This window comes from Perognathus longimembris, chromosome 1 (genome assembly GCF_023159225.1).
Source record: "Perognathus longimembris pacificus isolate PPM17 chromosome 1, ASM2315922v1, whole genome shotgun sequence".
Classification (NCBI taxonomy): Eukaryota; Metazoa; Chordata; class Mammalia; order Rodentia; family Heteromyidae; genus Perognathus; species Perognathus longimembris.
In genome coordinates, this window is record NC_063161.1 from 69,357,934 (window position 1) to 69,376,155 (window position 18,222).

Here is an 18,222-nt window from a genome sequence, read left to right on the forward strand (position 1 = left end):
TATTAAAAAAAAAAAGAGGTAAAAAAGAACAAGTGGATGTGGTAAATCGTTTACTCCCAACACATCTCAGATGTTGAGATTTAGTCAGATAGAAACTCTGGCTCCATAAGCACTCCATTTAATTTTGGGAGGGATCGATTGGGGCTTTTTTGTTTTGTTTTGGGGTTTTGTTTGTTTTGTTTCAGGGTCACTGGCCCAGGCCAGCTCAAACTCAAGACTCTCCTTTTCTCAGTCTCCTCAGTGAAGGGATTATAGCTGTGTACTATTTGGCTCTGTGGGCAGGGGGTGCTAGGCCTGACACTACCACTTGAGCCACATCTCCACTTCCAGCTGTCACTGATTAATAGGAGATAAAAGTCTCACAGATCTTCTGCGTAGGCTGGCTTCATGTTGTGATCCTGAGATCTTAGCTTACTGAGAAGGCAGGATTACAGGTATGACCAGCAGGGCCTGGCTTGGGTGTAATCGTTAATTGTGTTGTAATTCTGAGAAGGATCAGTTAAGGATCCATGTACTGTGTCACCTTAGAAGGTAATCACACAGAACCAGCAATCATTCTGTGAATTGTTCACATCAGGACTTAGTTATAAAAAATAAAGAAAAAGCCAGGCACTGGTGGCTCACTCATGTAATCCTAGCTACTCAGGAGGCTAAAATTCAAGGATCACAGTTTGAAGCCAGCATTGGCAGGAAAGTACATGAGACTCTTAACTGCAATTAGCTACCAAAAAATTGGAAATGGTGCTGTGGCTCAGAGTGGCAGAGCACTACACTAGTCTTGAGCAAAAATGCTCAGGGACAGTGGCCAGGCCCTGAGTTCAAGCCTCATATCTGCCCCTCTCCCCCTCAAAAAACCTGTTGGGTGGAGCTGGAAGCGGAGCCCCTGATATATGTAGGTGGAAACCCTCACACATAGCTCCCTGCCCTTCCCTGCCACTTTTACTACCAGAAAGAAGGTCTCAAAAGCCAGAGGCTTCCTATGGGTGATGGTCACTGCATAGATACTGAGGAGGCATGGATTTGGGGCACACCTGAGCACATCTTTTTCTGTCCCAGACGGGAGCCCTGCTTGGTGCCTTTGTTCAGCTGTGCCACATTTCCACGACGCTGGCGGAGAAGACCTGGGTCCAGCTTTTCCCCAGACTCTGGAAGATCCTCTCGGACAGACAGCAGCATGTGAGTTGTTTTCTGAATTCTGCCCTGAGCTTTGCTGAGTATTCAGGAGGAACAGTCTTCAGTTTCAGAGGATGAAGAAGCTGCTGTTATCCATAGGGGAATTCCTGATGCATCCCCAGGTGCCTTGTGAGTGGAAGCAAGGACTTGCCAAGTTTATTATTTGTGCTGTGGGTATGAGTTTTTCTCGGGGGGTGGGGGTTGGGGGTTGGGGGGAGAAGGTCTTGCTGTGTCACCCAGGCTGGCCTGGCCTGTAAGTCAGGATCTTCCTGTCTCAGCTTCTTGAGTACTGGAGATTTAAGGTGTGTACTACCATGCTTGACTCGGACTGGACAGTTTTGAATACAGACGTAACAGGTGCGCTCTGTGCTTGCAGGCCCTGGCGGGGGAGATCAGTCCATTCTTGTGTAGTGGTAGTCACCAGGTACAGCGGGACTGTCAGCCCAGCGCATTGAACTGCTTTGTGGAAGCCATGTCCCAGTGTGTCCCTCCCATCCCCATCCGGCCCTGTGTTCTGAAGTATCTGGGGAAGACACACAACCTCTGGTTCCGCTCTACATTGATGCTGGAGCACCAGGCTTTCGAAAAAGGACTGAGTCTGCAGATTAAGCCAAAGCAAACGACAGAGTTTTATGAGCAGGAGAGCATAACACCACCGCAGCAGGTGAGACCTCACCTTGCTCCACTAAGCACTTCCCTGTTCCATCTCCCAAGTGATACTTAAACTACAATGCAGTGAAATTGCTATATTGACTGAAGCACACATTTGTCCTAAGCACCAGAAATGATCTGTTTTCAGGAGATCCTGGATTCCCTTGCTGAGCTTTACTCCCTGCTGCAAGAGGAGGACATGTGGGCTGGTTTGTGGCAGAAGCGGTGCAAATACTCAGAGACGGCAACTGCGATCGCCTATGAGCAGCATGGCTTCTTTGAGCAGGTAGCTCAGTTAAATCTTGTGTCTAGAGCTTTGGTAATGTCAATCGTCTTCAAGTCAGGTCACTTGTAAGGGAGAAAATTACAACTGGAGCCTTTTAGGTTTTTTTGGTCTCATGCATGCAAGGCAAACACCACTGAATTACACACACACACACACACCCCCCCCCCCCCCCCCGGTCCATACTGTTTTATTGGGAGCATTTGAATCCTACATAAATCCCTTAACATTAGAGAAGTGTGCAGAGTGACAGGAATATGTTTAAAGTATAGCCATAAGTCTCTCAGCATTGGATGTCACTAAGATGTTTTAAAGCTGTTTTTATTGGTCCTGTTGGAAATGGTGAGTAGATTGTTTTTAGCGCTTCAGTTTCCAAGCCAGCAGTGTCCTGCTGTGGTTCAGGCTGTAGTTGTGGAGTGTGAGCTCCACTGTGGTGAGAGAAGGGCACAGAAACTCAAAATGTTTGCCCAGTCTTGTAGCCCTTGATTGTTGAAAGACAGAAAACGAGTCCCAAGTGTGGACAGCCTCTCCTGTTCTATATGGGGGTCACCCTGCTTTGCTCCCCTCCTGTTCTCCCTGCACAGTGAGTCAGGAGCATTAAGTGGCCTTGGCGAAGAGCCCAAGGCCTTCCCAGGCCTGTAATCCACTACCCAAATGGTCACGTGGTGGTGATGATGAGGTGTGCATTGTTGATGCTCTAGGCTCAGGAATCCTATGAAAAAGCAATGGACAAAGCCAAAAAGGAACATGAGCGAAGTAACGCATCCCCTGCCATTTTCCCTGAATACCAACTCTGGGAAGACCACTGGATTCGGTAAGCTGAAAACAGTGACTGGTTCAAGGGCCAGTGCAAGAAATCAAGGGAAAATCTCTTGAGAATTCCTCATAGTAAGTGTTTCAAAGAGGCATCATTGGTGTTTAATGACTGCATAGAAAACAATCAGATCTAAGGAATGCATTTAAGAGCCCGAGTAATTTAAATATGCAGATGAGAAACAAATATTCCATCCTCACCTTGCGCTCTGGTGCTCTGTGTGCTGACTGCATGATGGACTGCTTGGGTCTGCCTGTCCTTTGCCATATGGCTGTGGTTCTGTGGTGACAAGGTGCTGCACCTTTCTACCGTCCACCAGCGTATTGTGGCTGAGGCTTGGCTGTCCACCCCTGATGTCCTAGGTGCTCCAAGGAGTTGAACCAGTGGGAAGCCTTGACCGAGTATGGCCAGTCCAAAGGCCACATAAATCCCTACCTCGTCCTGGAGTGTGCATGGCGGGTGTCCAACTGGACTGCCATGAAGGAGGCGCTGGTGCAGGTGAGGCCCCCACCCTTACCCCTGCAGTAGTGATAGGGAACGCTGGCCTGCCTAGGGCCCATCATATTGTGTGTGTGTGTGTGTGCGTGTGTGCGTGTGCGCGTGCTCATGCAAGTATGTGTTTCTGTGTGTCTGTGTCTGCCCCATAGGTTTCTTTGCTGAGCTCAGCTGGGTACTTTGGCAGTTGGAAAGCAGCTCTTAGGAGAGAAGAAGCTTTTTGCTTTTTTGTTACTTCTTTTGTTCTCAGAATATGATGTTTCTACTTACAGCTAATGTTGTTTCTTGCACAATTGGCCAAAACAAAGTAAGCTTTTCCCACTGCCCTCCCTTCCCTCTGATCTTTGACTACAGGTAGAAGTAAGTTGTCCCAAAGAGATGGCATGGAAGGTCAACATGTACCGTGGGTACCTGGCCATCTGCCACCCTGAGGAACAGCAGCTCAGCTTTATCGAGCGCCTGGTGGAAATGGCCAGCAGCCTGGCCATCCGAGAGTGGCGGCGGCTGCCCCATGTGGTGTCACACGTGCACACGCCCCTCCTGCAGGTGAGCCACCCCTCCACTAGTGCAGCTCCCAGCCAGTGCTGCAATCCAGACTCAAGCCTGCAGACTGGGTCAGGCAAAGAGTGAACTCCACTTTTTCCTCCCTTCCCACTGATTCATCGCAGGGAGATTTTGGGGATTTCTGGGGGACTTAAGGTTCTGGTGACTTAAGACATCTTTGGTGCCAGTAACCTGAATCCCCTGGATTGTATGCTGTTGTAGCCATTTTCCAGCCACTGTGAGCTACTTGAACCCTTCCTCAGGCTGACCTCTGCCTATAGGCCCTGAACATATTGCTTTCAGCAGAACTCCTCACATTTCTACTGGCCTCCACACATGTACATGCACTTGGGCGTGGATACCGTCATACCCTGTCTTACTTGTCTTGCCTGGTGTGGAGCAGCTACAGGTGCAGAGTTGTGAGTGAGCTGATAGATCCGTGTCATTGTTGTCACCCTGTATGTCATACTTAGTCCACAGTGATTTGAGACTAACCCAGTATATTGATTTCATCATAGTGTATAAGTCCTTTATCTGTAGCTGATTGCCAGACTGGCTACATTGTAAAGAAAAGAGGTTGCAAGCAAAAACAACCCTTTTCCAATAGCTAAAGATTAGGCAAGGCACGCTTGCACTTTCAGAGGAAAAAGTCCTCTTAAGCAAAATCTTTAGAATACAGTAGTTTAATAATAAGGATGAGAGCTACTACATATTTGAAAACTAAATACTGCTTTAGAAGGCATACTCTCAGAAAAACCCTCAAAAGGAAATAGATACAAAGTATTTGGGGTTTTGTTGTTGTTGGGTTTTTTGTGTGTGTGTCTTTTTTTTTTTTTTGCCAGTCCTGGGCCTTGAACTCAGGGCCTGAGCAATGTCCCTGGCTTCTTTTTGCTCAAGGCTAGCACTCTACCACTAGAGCCACAGCACCACTTCCAGCTTTTTCTATATATGTGGTGCTGAGGAATTGAACCCAGGGCTTCACGTATAGGAGGCGAGCACTTTACCACTAGGCTGATACAAAGTAAAAACATACAAACAAGGCATTGTTCAACAGATATCTGGTCCCAGCACATTTATAAACTACTACAGTGCTCTGGACTGGGATTTCATCTCCCTTGTGAATGTAAACTCAGTCCAGCCATGCTCTGCAGTGGGCCCTGGGGCTGGCCTCCGGGAAGGAATGGGCCATCAGGATGAAGCGTTCTCTGTAAGGGAGGCAAGAAGCAGCACACATGTTCTCAGGCCCTTTGGTTCTAATGCCCTGCAGAACCCTAGTCCTCTGCCATCAGGAAGCCTGTCACCAGGTGTGATCCTTCAACTTCAGAAACAGCTAAAGTAAACCTCTATCACCTGAGCCACAGCACCACTTTTGGCATTTTTCTGGGGAATCGTGGAGATAAGAGTCTTACAGCCTTTCCTGCCTGGGCTGACTTTGAACCGCAGTCCTCAGATCTCAGCCTTTGAGTAGCTAGAATTACAGGCATGAGCCACCAGAGTACAGCAAGAAATATTCTTTTATTTTTCTTTCTGTTGCCTTTGGATCTCTCTCTCTCTCTCTCTCTCTCTCTCTCTCTCTCTCTCTCTCTCTCTCTCTCTCTCTCTCTCTCTCTCCCCCCCCTCCCTCCCCCCCCTCCCCCTCCCTCTCTCCCTCTCTCTCTCTCTTCCCCCCTCCCTCTCTCTCCCTCCTCCTTCCCCCCTCCTGGGGCTTGAACTCAGGGCCTGAGCACTGTCCCTGGCTTCCTTTTTACTCAAGGCTAGCACTCTACCACTTGAGCCAAAGGAATTGAACCCAGGGCTTCATGTATATGAGGTGAGCACTTTACCACTAGGCCATATTCCCAGCCTGGCAAGAAATAGTCTTATAAGGCATATTATTTTTACTAAGTAGTTATAATTTACCCATAGTATTATAGTCTCTATTCTGTGCAATTTATCACGAGTCTGTCAGTGAAAGATTATTCCTCCTATCTAAAAATTTCCATCTAAAAGGAAGGTGCTCAGAATCTATGAGTGGCACAGAGAGAGCTCCTGAGTGAGAAGGTGCTTAGTATGGCTTTGGGATGGAAAATCATTGGGTGGAAGCAGAGCCTGCAGGACAGGGAGACAGAACAAGTTGGAGTTGCTGGCAGAGGGAATATGGAACATGGAAGACTAGAGGATCTGGGTTACTGAGACTCCACATCCACCCCACTGCCCCCCAGTCTTCTATCACATCACCCAAGCAAGGTGTGCAAAGCGAGGGTGATATGGAGCAGTGGTGGGGCTCTGGTGCCTGTGCGGAGGGCTTTCGTGGTAATGGTATGGTAAGTTGGGCATGTAACTGGCTTGTGCATTGACTCTGGTTTGTTGCTTGTGATCTCATGGAGTGTTTATTGGGGGATCTTTTGTGCTGCTCCTGTTAGGCAGCTCAGCAGATCATCGAGCTTCAAGAAGCGGCCCAAATCAACGCAGGCTTGCAGCCCACAAACCTAGGGAGGAACAACAGCCTCCATGACATGAAGACGGTGGTGAAGACCTGGAGGAACCGGCTGCCCATCGTGTCTGACGACCTGTCCCACTGGAGCAGCATCTTCATGTGGAGGCAGCACCATTACCAGGGTAAACCGACCTGGTCCGGCATGCATTCATCATGTAATTGCCCAGGCACCCCGCTGTGCTGCTCTCATGTCTTTGTTGTTGTTCTCCCCGCCCCCCCATATTTTTTCTTTTTGAGGTGGGCATGACAGATAATGGTGAGGGAAAAGATGATGTGGGGAAGAGGCGGGGAGTTGGGGAGCCGTTTTTTCTTTTCTGTCACATTTTTCTAGCTAGAATGCAGTTGCTGCCATACAAGGGGTACAGGCCCCTGAGGCTCTCTAGCCATCTCTGTTCTCAACCCCCCCGCCCCCATCATCCCTAGCTCCTCCCGCATGGATGTGTTTAGGACCACCTTTGTGATTTTGTCACATGGTGAGCTGATTGCTGGACGCTAGTTTGTGTCTTTGATAGCTTGTGATGTAAACTGTTTGGGAAAGTAACGTGGGCTCGACACAGCTTCCTGTTTTCATAAGCCATGTATGCGTTTTTCATTTTTTTCTTAAGCCTTATGAACTGCTGACAACTGAGTGGTGTGGGCTGATAACTTATTCCTTTGCTCTCTAGCTATTGTAACTGCATATGAAAATAGTTCGCAGCACGATCCAAGTTCAAATAATGCTATGCTTGGGGTTCATGCCTCAGCTTCGGCTATCATTCAGTATGGCAAAATTGCTCGGAAACAAGGACTCGTCAATGTAGCGCTGGATATCTTAAGTCGAATTCATACGATCCCAACCGTGCCTATCGTGGATTGCTTCCAGAAGATTCGGCAGCAAGTTAAATGCTACCTTCAGCTGGCAGGAGTGATGGGCAAGAATGAGTGCATGCAGGTAGGGCCCTAGGCACAGCCCTCCCTTTCACAGCTGGAGGGTACCCTGTCCTTAGCACCTTCCGGGAGAACTAGACCCTCTCACACTGCACTTGGTAGTGGATTCAAGTGAGAAGTGGGGCCCGTGAGGAGTGGGATTGTATGATATATGATCTCTTCTGCCATGTACTTAACGTGTTTAAGCTGTAGAATCATGAGGATGTAAGTTGTCTGTGTTCATGTTCAGAGGAATGTAAAAAAAAAAGATTTAATTTTGATATTTAGTGATTGATTTTCAGTACTATTAACATATTCAGAGAAGGCAAGTCTGTTTTCAATAAAAGTATGTTTGTCAATAATTTATAATATCCATAGCCTAGATAAATGCTTTTATGTTACTAACTAGACTTTTCAGGAACCTTTTTTCTCCTTTTTTATTGTCTCCTGAACAGGGGCTTGAAGTTATTGAGTCTACAAATCTAAAGTACTTCACAAAAGAGATGACAGCTGAATTTTATGCACTGAAGGGAATGTTTTTGGCTCAAATCAACAAGTACGTATGTGATGTGGAGGGAGGGTGATAGATTCTGAGTACACTGCAGCTACCAGGACACTCCACCCATAGCTGGGGTGACGCTGATGGTGCTCAGCATGGATTTCTAGGTATTGTCAACCTTGACACAGAGAGAAAATAGGCAGCTGGTGGAGAAGTCAGTGGTTATGTAGTACTGGACAGCTTTTCACAGAGGACCTGCTGCCTAGTGGGCATTACGAAGCGGTATTGGCTTTTCTCTGTGATGAAGATTCTCTTCACGCTGAAGTCCCACTGTGGCTTAGACAAGTTTCACATCCCTTGACCTCGTGATCTTCCTGCCTCAGGTGCCACCTCCACACCTAAGAGGTGATTGTTGTTTTAGAGCAGGGTTTTGGAGGGCCACGCCCACACCCTTGACACCATCCACAGCCGCCTTGGCCCGTGGTCCCTAGGTGAGCAGTGACACCACCCATGGCCCGCTATATACTGCATGTGCCAAGCATTAGGTGGAATTTATACATGTTATGAAAATTACTTAGAAGACCCTTGTGCCCACTCTTTACATTTTAAAGTATAAGGATTGCATTTTTGGCTTATTTTTAAAGAAGCAACTTTGTCACTAGATACGTGTTTGAAATGTGAGATTTTGTGTGTGTATGTTCAGTATATTTAGAGCCATCATTGATAGCTAATTTTAGAATACTTCTGTCCTCTCAGCGGCTATACCCCTTTTCCCTGACAACATTACGTTTTCAGTTCCTTTTTGTCTGCCTATTCAGCAGTTGCGTTTCTACTTTGTAGCTGTTGTGAGCAGTGCCTCTGTGAACATAGTTTGTGCTAGGGTGTCCTCAGTGTTGCTGAATCCCACAGAGTTTCTTACCGAAGACGCCCTGGTGAGAGCAGTCCTGTCTCCTGTGGCTGTGTCTCTTCCTTCATGAGTAATGATGTTGCAATTGTTCTGTTGGGTACAAAATTTCAGATATCTAATATGAAAGACAGTTTCACATTCTATGGGCTGTCTTTGTTTATTTTCTTCACTTTTGTTGTCTTAGATCTAAGCAACTGGTCACATTTACATCTATGTTTTTTCTCCTAAGAGCTTCATAGATTGGCTCTTAGGCTCACTTCAGCTTGTTTTGTGTGTGATGTGAGGTGGGATCCAGCCTGTTGTCAGCATCATCTGTGGGAAAGTTTTCTTTCCCCATTGAATTGAAAAATCAGCTGACCAGATATGTATGGGTTTATTAGTGGATTCTATTCTGCTTACTATTTGTAGTCTTTTCTATTTTTATATAAATCTTAAGTTACTCCGTTTCCAAAGAAGAAAAGCAGGAAATGCAATAGAGATTTTATTCAGTCAGCAGATCAGTTTAGGAACTGTTTTGTCATCTTATCACTATTAGGTCTTTCAGTGCATGAGCAGAGTGTTTTGTTTTTTTCCATTTAGCAATTTTTTTCAAAATACAAGCCTTGCACTTATTAGTAACATTCTTAAATATTTAGATTCTCTTGACATTACTATAAGTTTTCATAACTTCATTTTCAATTTTTTAATTGTTCATATATAGAAATAGAACTAATTTATTTTTTTTTTTTGCCAGTCGTGGAGCTTGAATTCAGTGCCTGAGCACTGTCCCTGGCTTCTTTTTTGCTCAAGATTAGCACTTTACCACTTGAGCTACAGTACCACTTCTGGCCTTTTCTGTTTATGTGGTGCTGAGAATTGAACCCAGGGCTTCATGCATGCAAAGCAAGCACTCTACTACTAAGCCAGATTCCTAGCCTCTACAAGTAATTTTTTTTCCTTTCTCACTTTTTTTGGTCAGTCATGGGGCCTGAGCTCTTCAGCTAAAGGCTTGCACTCTACCACTTGAGCCACAGCATCACTTCTGGTTTTCTAGTGGATAATTGGAGGTAAGAGTCTCATGGACTTGCCCGCTGTGCTGGCTTTGAGCAGTGATCCTAAGATCTTAGCCTCCTGCATAGCTAGGGTTACAGGTGTGAGCCACCGATGCCTAGCTTTACAACTGACTTTGTGTTGATTTTAAACTTTTCAAACTTTGCTGAGTTTATTTCTGCTGATAGCTTTTGTTGTGCTGTGTAGAGTTTTCCGAGTTTTATAAGATCATGGCATCTGCAAGTAGAGCTAGTTTCGCATCTTCTAGCTAGATTGCCCTTATTTCTTGCTCAGTTGCCCTAACTTGAACCTTAAGTACAGTGTTGAAGTGATGAGATCATGTATCTTTCTATTAATATGTGTCACTGATTTTCTTTTAATGGTTAACCACTCATATTGCTAGATAAATCCCACTTAGTCATAATCCTTTCCAGATGCTGCTGAGATAGTTTTGTTGCTGTTGGGAATGTTTATACTCGGAAGAAGGATGGGTCTGTAGTTTTCTTGATATGTCTCCCATGTTGTGAATGTGATAATAAAACGTTACTGCTGTGGAAAAACAGATCTTTCAGAAAAGCCACCATAGCTAAAACGTGGAAACAGTACAAATGGATGGAATAACCAAAACTTGGTGTGTGTGCATGGAGTATTATTTGAAAGTTCAAACACTCCAAAGGTCACAAACTGTATGACTGGGTTTCTGTGTGGTGCACAGGGACAGAAGGCAGAGTGGCCGTTGCCAGAGCCTGGGTTGATGGGGATCAGAGACTGCCTAGGAGGTGGCTGCATAGCTGTGTTGGAGCTCCTGGAACATTTACTTTTCTTTGCTCGTTTGCTTGCTGAAGGCAGTTTGGCTGTAGAGCCCAGGCTGCCTCAGCCTCCTGAGTGCTGAGGTCACAGGCATGCACCACCACATCTAGCCTAGAATTTACATTTTGAAATGGTTAATTTCAGCCTGCTGCTGGTGGCTCAAGCCTATAATCATTAACTGTTGAGGAAACTGATTTCAAAGTCACTTTTATCTGCAATTAAATTGGCTTAAATGGTAGAGCACTAGCCTTGAGCCAAAAAGCTCAGGGATGCCAGGCATGCTACTCAAGAAGCTGAAATCTGAGGGTGGTTGTTCAAATCAGCACAGGCAGGGAAGTCCATGAGACTCTTTCTCTCCAGTTAACCACCAGAAAACCAGAAGTGGCGCTGTGGCTCAAGTGGTAGAGTGCTAGCATTGAGCTGAAGCACCCAGGCCTAGAGTTGAAGCCCAGGCCTGGCCAAGAAAAAAGAAAGAAAAAGAAAAATCTGAAATGGTTAATTTGGTGCCATGTGAATTACAGTTTAATTTTTTATCTCCTCACAGGTCCGAGGAAGCCAACAAAGCCTTTTCCGCCGCTGTGCAGATGCATGACGTGCTGGTGAAGGCCTGGGCCATGTGGGGGGACTACCTGGAAAACATCTTTGTGAAGGAGCGGCAGCTGCATCTCGGGGTGTCTGCCATCACCTGTTACCTACATGCATGCCGACATCAGAATGAGAGCAAATCAAGGAAATACTTGGCCAAGGTACGACAACTCAGCTTTGACCAAAGTTGATCCTGAAGCTCTCATGTGGGTCAAAATCCACCTGCAGCTTACTGATCTTTGCTAGGTAGAGGCCTGGTTTCTTACTTAACTCCTGATTCCTGTTGCTCTTCCAAATGTATTCCCCAGTTGTGGTATAGCTGGTAAAGGAGGGTTGGGCGTCCTTAGTATCCCTGCACATAACAGAGGCAAAGCCTTGCCTAGATTCTGGGTCCTTGGACTCCACATCCATTGCTGTCAGTGGGGCCATGCTTCCTAGACTGAGGAGGGGCACTGGAGTGCAGGCTCACCGCTGGCATACCTGCGGATGGTGGCGTCTCACTGATCATCTGTGTGCTGCCTAGAGCCTGCCCCCAAGTGCAGGACAGCCATGGGCATGCACTTGTCCCACAGGATCCTGAGGTGGACATTCTGACTTTGTGTTCTTTCCTCTCTTCCTTCCCAAGGATCATATAAACTCAGAAATAATGTTTGCAAAAAATGTAGGAGTCCATTGTCATTCCTGTTTTATGCTTGAAGCTTTGGAGTTCTTAGAATTCCATGTAGTTAAAGGCAATTATAGATACCCAAACAAGGGACTGAGGTATCTGACCTGAAATTGCCTGCTCTCATGCCTGTGAGTCACACACCTGGAGCAGCAGGCTTGGGTTATTCGTGCTGCAGGGTGAGGAGAAGTTTAGCAAGAAGCTGGCTTTCTGTTTCTTGTTTACAGGGGTGAGGCCATACATGTGAATGGGCAGAGCTGGCAGGCCCTGGCCATCTGTTACTGCTTTACTGAAAGCCAACAGATTAGATCAAGTAGTGATTGCCATTAGAGAAAAACAATCCACATTTGAGGTTATACTTTATTGGAAGATTTTCTTTTTGCCAGTCATGGTGCTTGGACTCAGGGCCTGAGCACTGTCCCTGGCTTCTCTTTGCTCAAGGTTAGCACTCTACCTCTTCATCCACAGTACCACTTCTGGCTTTTTTCATTTATGTGGTGCTGAGGAATCGAACCCAAGGCTTCTTGCATGCCAGGCAAGCATTCTACCACTAAGCCATATTCCCAGCCCCACTGTGTAAGACTTGAACATGATGTTTTGTGATAATATATGCCTTCTGGTAGCTGTTTTTCTACATGGTTGGCAAAGCCAATCTATGTAAAATTTTTAAGTTGGGAGAAAAAGGTGACTTGAGAGAGCTTCTGAGTAATGGTTCAATTGTAGAACTTTCCTTCTGTACTAGGTGCTGTGGCTGTTGAGTTTTGATGATGACAAGAACACATTGGCAGATGCTGTCGACAAGTACTGCATTGGGGTGCCGCCCATCCAGTGGCTGGCCTGGATCCCGCAGCTGCTCACCTGCCTGGTGGGCTCCGAGGGCAAGCTGCTTCTCAACCTCATCAGCCAGGTGCGCACCGCAGGGCGCTCTGCACAAAACCATTGTCCTGACGCTTTACAAAGCCAAGGCTGAAGTACTGAAAATGGACCGAGAGATGACAAGATAGAAGTGCTTGGTTATCAGTTAATATACACTGTGAAGATTACTATACAGGGCTGAGGTGTAGTGTAGCACTTGTCACTAGCTGCCTAAGATTCTCAAGGGCCTGGGGGCGCCCTGGTACCACAAGCACAGAGAAGTTGGATCTGGTGTTTCTGGGACCTGTGATTCTGACTCAGGAGCACAGGTGTGGGCATGTGGCTCGCTGGCTGCAAGCTGAGGAGAACCTGCTGTGGATTACATTTGTAATCCCCACACTTGGAAGGTCAAAAGTTCAAAGCCAGCCTGAGCTACATAGTAAGCTCAAGGCCAGCCTGAGCTCTGTAGGGTGACCCTGTCTCAGAACAGGAAGGGCAGGAAAGGTAATGCTGACCCATGTGGTGACAAACACCTTGAGTCCTAGCCCTCTGGAGGCTGAGCCAGGTTGGCTGGGACTGCAAAACAGTTACAGAAGAATGTATTGGGTCTCAAAGGAGATAGGGAATAAAGCATTACTGTGTTACAATGGCAATTTTGTTGCTTGCCTGTTTTTCCACATAGGATACAAGTCCTGTTGAAATGTAACATTGCTGGGGTTCTGAGGAGTGAAGCCAGGGTCCAGTCAGCCTTGTACATCTGCTTTCCTGTCCTGCGCTAGTACTTCATTGCTCCTTTCAAACAAGTACTTAAACTTAAATGTGTCTCTCACTATTTATGCAGTTCAGCTGCATCTCGAAGAGACCACAGTCCTTGTGGGAAGTGGAGATGGGGCTGGGAAATGGGGCAGATCGAGCCCCATAGATGTCTTTTCCCAATCCCTGCCCATGGTTCCAGGGAGCATCTGTCTGCAGAAAGACCAAAGGATGAAAGAATGAAAACAGCAGAGGCTTGGGTACAGTTAGGCCTGGGATGCCCAGTGCTCCTCTTTTTTTATACTGGTGTCACATGGCCTCACAGATGAGTAGTAGAGCTGCCACATACTCCAGTCCACAATGCCCATTTGGCTTGCTCTGTGATGCAGGCATTCTCCATTGTGGATTTACTGCTTGTCCTGGCATTCTGCTTAGAGTTTATCAGTCGGCATGCACGCCCAATCCCTAACACACACTAGCCAGCTGCTCCCCCTTCCCTATCTCCTCCCCTGCCAGGCACTTCTGGAAGGATCTGAGTGACTGGATAATGTCCACTCAGCCACAAGCTCTCATTCAGTAGCACTGGTGTTTCGTACCTTTCATTGACACCTGACAACCCTCTCCTTCCTATAGTTCTGCAGCATAGAGGTTAGCTGATGATGGGACTGACAGATTTAGTTTACCATTTGCAATGAATTGTGCCTAATAGAAATATAAATTAACTAGTATTTATGGTTTTTATTTGAGTAAGATCTGGAGACACATCTTCTTTAACCTTCCTCAGGTTTACTATATAAAATGGAAGTGTAGTTTCTCTGTCTTGAGCAGATTGCCCTGGGTAGAATGGATGAAAGGCATATCTTTGTCTCAAGTTTTTTTGAGCCGATAGCCATATTTACCAAATATGTCATCCAGCTATAGGCTGGAAGCCCATTTCTGGCTTGTCATTGGTCATTCTTGGTGCAAGTTGTCCTCTCCCACAGTGTGGGGAGCTGTACTGTTTATAACTTCTTGTCTCTGATCAGGTTGGACGAGTCTACCCCCAAGCTGTCTACTTTCCTATCCGGACTCTCTACCTGACCTTGAAAATAGAACAACGGGAGCGCTACAAGAGTGGTATGTCTCAGCTATGGCTGGCTGCTGGGCCTTGAAGGGCTTCTTACTTTGTGATTTCTTCCCCCTCCCCCCCCCCATGGTCTGTGAGTAGTTTGTATGTTTCTTTGCTACAACATTGTAGAGAGTTCATTGGAGTGATTAATACATAAGTAAAAAAAAACCCTATAATTTTTCAACTATAATCGTATGATTTCCTTTTTCCTTGGTAATGTAAGCCGAGCAGCACTGGCAGCTGCAGAGCATGTTCTGGTTAGAAGGAATGTCCTCAGCTGTCAGAACCAGGCCAGCTGTCAGTCTTAGTTGCTAATAAAAATCAACTCAGGCTGGGTGCGGTGATCCACAACTGTAATCCCAGCTACTCAGGAGGCAGCTGTCCCAGGCCAGCCCAGACCAAAGCAAGAGACCAGCAGAAGCAAATGCACAGGCAGAGGGATTGAGTGCACTTAGAGATCTGGAGTCCGGTCCCTTCTGGTGGGGTTGGGGGTTAGACCCAAAGTGTAAGGATTTGAATCTATGGATTAGCTTTGTCACATAAAGCATGTTACTTTGCAAACAAAGAAAGAATTGTTTGTCTTATATGCTCTGGGTTTTTCTTGTTCCTTGTGGTATTTGGGTGCACCCCAGCCTTGAGTGCTGTTACACGAGGTAGTCATTAGGAAGAAGGTTGGGGTGTCGGTGTCTCTCTTACTTGAAAATTAAGGTTTTATTTTTAATCTCAAAATGAAGTTTAGAGGGGCTGGAGATATGGCCTAGTGGCAAGAGAGCTTGCCTCGTATACATGAGGCCCTGAGTTCGATTCCCCAGCACCACATATACAGAAAACGGCCAGAAGTGGCGCTGTGGCTCAAGTGGCAGAGTGCTAGCCTTGAGCAAAAAGGAAGCCAGGGACAGTAATCAGGCCCTGAGTCCAAGGCCCAGGACTGCCCCCCCCCCAAAAAAAAATGAAGTTTAGAGAGGTAAATCCAGAAAACAGGGCATAAAGAGTTCTGCAATGTATTTATCATTGAGAAATTATTTCAAAAATGTCATCTTACAAGTGTGGTTTGGGTTTTCTGAGAGTCCTTGAGCTTGAGTATCTAGGAATATATTATGAAGTATCTTTCCAAATACTTAGTTTTAAAATGTTCGAGTTTCTAGAAAGTGTAGAAGCTGGTTGTGCCCCTGGTGTGCTTTGCTTGGGCACCGAGGGGGTGGGGGACTCCCACAGAAGCAGGGTGTCAATGGTTCTCTGCTCCCCGTCATTCTACACCACTGGCAGAAGCAGGGCACCCCTTCCCACACAGCAGGAACCTGCGTTCTTTTCGCCAGGGGTCCTGTAGAGCTCTAGGCTCGGCATTGCTCGTTGTGCGCTGACATTGGCGTTGTGTGTGTTGCTCTCAGATTCTGGACAGCAGCAGCCCAGTTCAGTGGGTAACCAGTCCCATTCTGCATCAGATCCAGGGCCCATAAGAGCCACGGCCCCCATGTGGCGCTGCAGCCGAATCATGCACATGCAGCGGGAGCTGCACCCCACCCTGCTGTCCTCCCTCGAAGGCATCGTGGATCAGATGGTCTGGTTCCGAGAGAACTGGCACGAGGAGGTATGCCTGTGCGCCTCTGGGGCCTCTGCCGTGGAGAACACAGGTCCTTCTGGATGTTTCCATAGCCATGTTGTCTTTCACTTCGGCTGCCTGGCCATTGCCTCTTTGCTGTGGACTAACCATGACCAGGCTTGTTCGGTAGTCCAGCCTCAACCATGTGAGGCAGAAGCCTGTGAAGGCATAGGGTGGTATGATTGGCCGTCCTGCGGCCATTGCTGATGGATGGCCTGAGTGAGCGAGGGGAGGGTGGGTATGCACAGCTGCATTTGCACACACCACTTCTCCCTCCATGTCCTTCAGTGCAGTCCCCTCTTCCTGGCAGTCATTGCATAAGCCAGCCATTGACTGCCAGGGTCAGCTGGAGGTGGGCTTGGAGGTTTCGTCAGCATGCACATACACATGCTACAGGAACAGCAAAGCTGCTGGAAACAACATTTTCCCTGGCTAGACAGCAGGCGGGGATATGGATCCTGTTGGAGGTGCTCTGGGTGTGGTGCACGTAGATGTGCATCCCGAAGTGATCCTGAAGCATGATCACCCTGCCTCTTTCCCTCCAGGTGCTCAGGCAGCTGCAGCAGGGCCTGGCCTCTCTCCCGCCAGGCTCAGGCAGCTGGCTGATTGCCCTGCCCGGCCTCTCTCCCGCCAGGTGCTCAGGCAGCTGCAGCAGGGCCTGGCCAAATGCTACTCTGTCGCCTTTGAGAAAAGCGGAGCAGTGTCCGATGCCAAAATCACTCCTCACACCCTGAATTTTGTCAAGAAGTTGGTGAGCACGTTTGGGGTGGGCCTGGAGAATGTGTCCAACGTGTCCACCATGTTCTCCAGTGCGGCCTCTGAGTCACTGGCCCGCCGCGCACAGGCCACAGCCCAGGACCCCGTCTTCCAGAAGCTGAAAAGCCAGTTCACGACAGGTAAGCTGTGCATGCCTTCCCTGTGTGCCTCTTCCTCTGTAAACATGGTGTCTCTTCACTTTCTTACCTTCTAGGCCAGCCTTGGACTGTGCCCTCTGCTGGAGGGTAAGGGCTTGGGGCTCAGCTCCAAGCCCTGCCTCATACTTTCCCTCACTTGGTCAGTGCAGGTAGAGGACAGAGGGTCCAGGGTTGGGGTGAGAACCATTCTCATGACTGGCCCAGGCCCCAAGGACCTCTTGTCCCAGCACTGCCTCTCACTGCCCAGGGTGAGAGGAGGGAGAGCCAGCTGCCCTTGGCCCCGGTCTGCGTTGCCCCAGTGCGCAGAGACATGCGCTCCTTCCTGTGTCCATCTTGCCTGGCGCACTTCCCCAGAGTTAAACGTGTCTCTTTAATTATGTTGTAAAACACTGTTTACTGATGATTAAGCCTTAGAAAGAATTTTTGACTTCTAAGACTCAATGTGTGAGAGAATACAGAGTGGGAGGGGTGTTGAAATAATGGGAGAGAAAACCCTCACTGACTACGAAGGATGCTCTCAGTACGGTGTGGCTCCTGAGGGCTATGTGACTGTGCAGGCCACATCCTGATACCCACGTGCAATACAGGTGCTGAGAGCAGAATGACCCACCTCAGCCTCACACTTTTGCATGGTAGACGTAGACTGAGGAAAGTTTGGTTTGAAAATAGAGTATAAAAGCCAGGCATGGTCCTGGGTACCTGTAATCCTTGCCCTTGAGAGGCAGAGGCAGGAAGATTAAGAGTTAAAGTTCAGGGCCAGTCTAGGCTAAAGAATGACCCATGCTCACACCTTAAGTGCCAAGGATCCTTTGTCACTGCATGGGTCTTCACCCATCTCTGATAGAAAGGTTTTCTAGGCTCCATCCGATTTTACTTAATAAGTGTCTGGGTGCCGCTGGCTCGCGCCTATCATCCTAGCCACCCAGGAGGCTGAGATCTGAGAATCACAGTTGAAAGCCAGACCAGGCAGGAAAGTCCATGAGAATCTTACCTCCAGTGAACCACCAGAAAACTGGAAGAGGAATTGTGGCCTTAGCAAAAGAACTCATAGGGCCCAGGCCCTGAGTTCAAGCTGCACAAAAAGTAAAGTAGCATTCAGTATCTTGCTTGAAATGTGACCATTGTATCAAATGTAGTCTGAACAGGACATGAGGCGT

At 47.5% G+C, this 18,222-nt stretch overlaps 1 protein-coding gene across 11 annotated transcripts in view; it reads left to right on the forward strand.

Annotated features, from left to right (window-relative positions):
- LOC125366930 (transformation/transcription domain associated protein) overlaps positions 1-18,222 on the forward strand; it is a 105,236-nt gene that overhangs the window by 81,069 nt on the left and 5,945 nt on the right. For 5 of the 11 annotated variants that reach the window (XM_048367626.1, XM_048367628.1, XM_048367631.1 and 2 more), the window contains 14 exons: positions 1,057-1,176; positions 1,550-1,837; positions 1,973-2,110; positions 2,809-2,921; positions 3,284-3,419; positions 3,771-3,962; positions 6,362-6,590; positions 7,101-7,366; positions 7,797-7,897; positions 11,131-11,332; positions 12,578-12,742; positions 14,469-14,559; positions 15,940-16,139; positions 16,786-17,047. In XM_048367626.1, coding sequence (XP_048223583.1) covers positions 1,057-1,176; positions 1,550-1,837; positions 1,973-2,110; positions 2,809-2,921; positions 3,284-3,419; positions 3,771-3,962; positions 6,362-6,590; positions 7,101-7,366; positions 7,797-7,897; positions 11,131-11,332; positions 12,578-12,742; positions 14,469-14,559; positions 15,940-16,139; positions 16,786-17,047 — 2,503 coding nt within the window. The remainder of the gene's footprint in view (positions 1-1,056; positions 1,177-1,549; positions 1,838-1,972; positions 2,111-2,808; positions 2,922-3,283; positions 3,420-3,770; positions 3,963-6,361; positions 6,591-7,100; positions 7,367-7,796; positions 7,898-11,130; positions 11,333-12,577; positions 12,743-14,468; positions 14,560-15,939; positions 16,140-16,785; positions 17,048-18,222) is intronic. The other 6 variants (XM_048367636.1, XM_048367645.1, XM_048367641.1 and 3 more) reach the window with 3 other exon arrangements.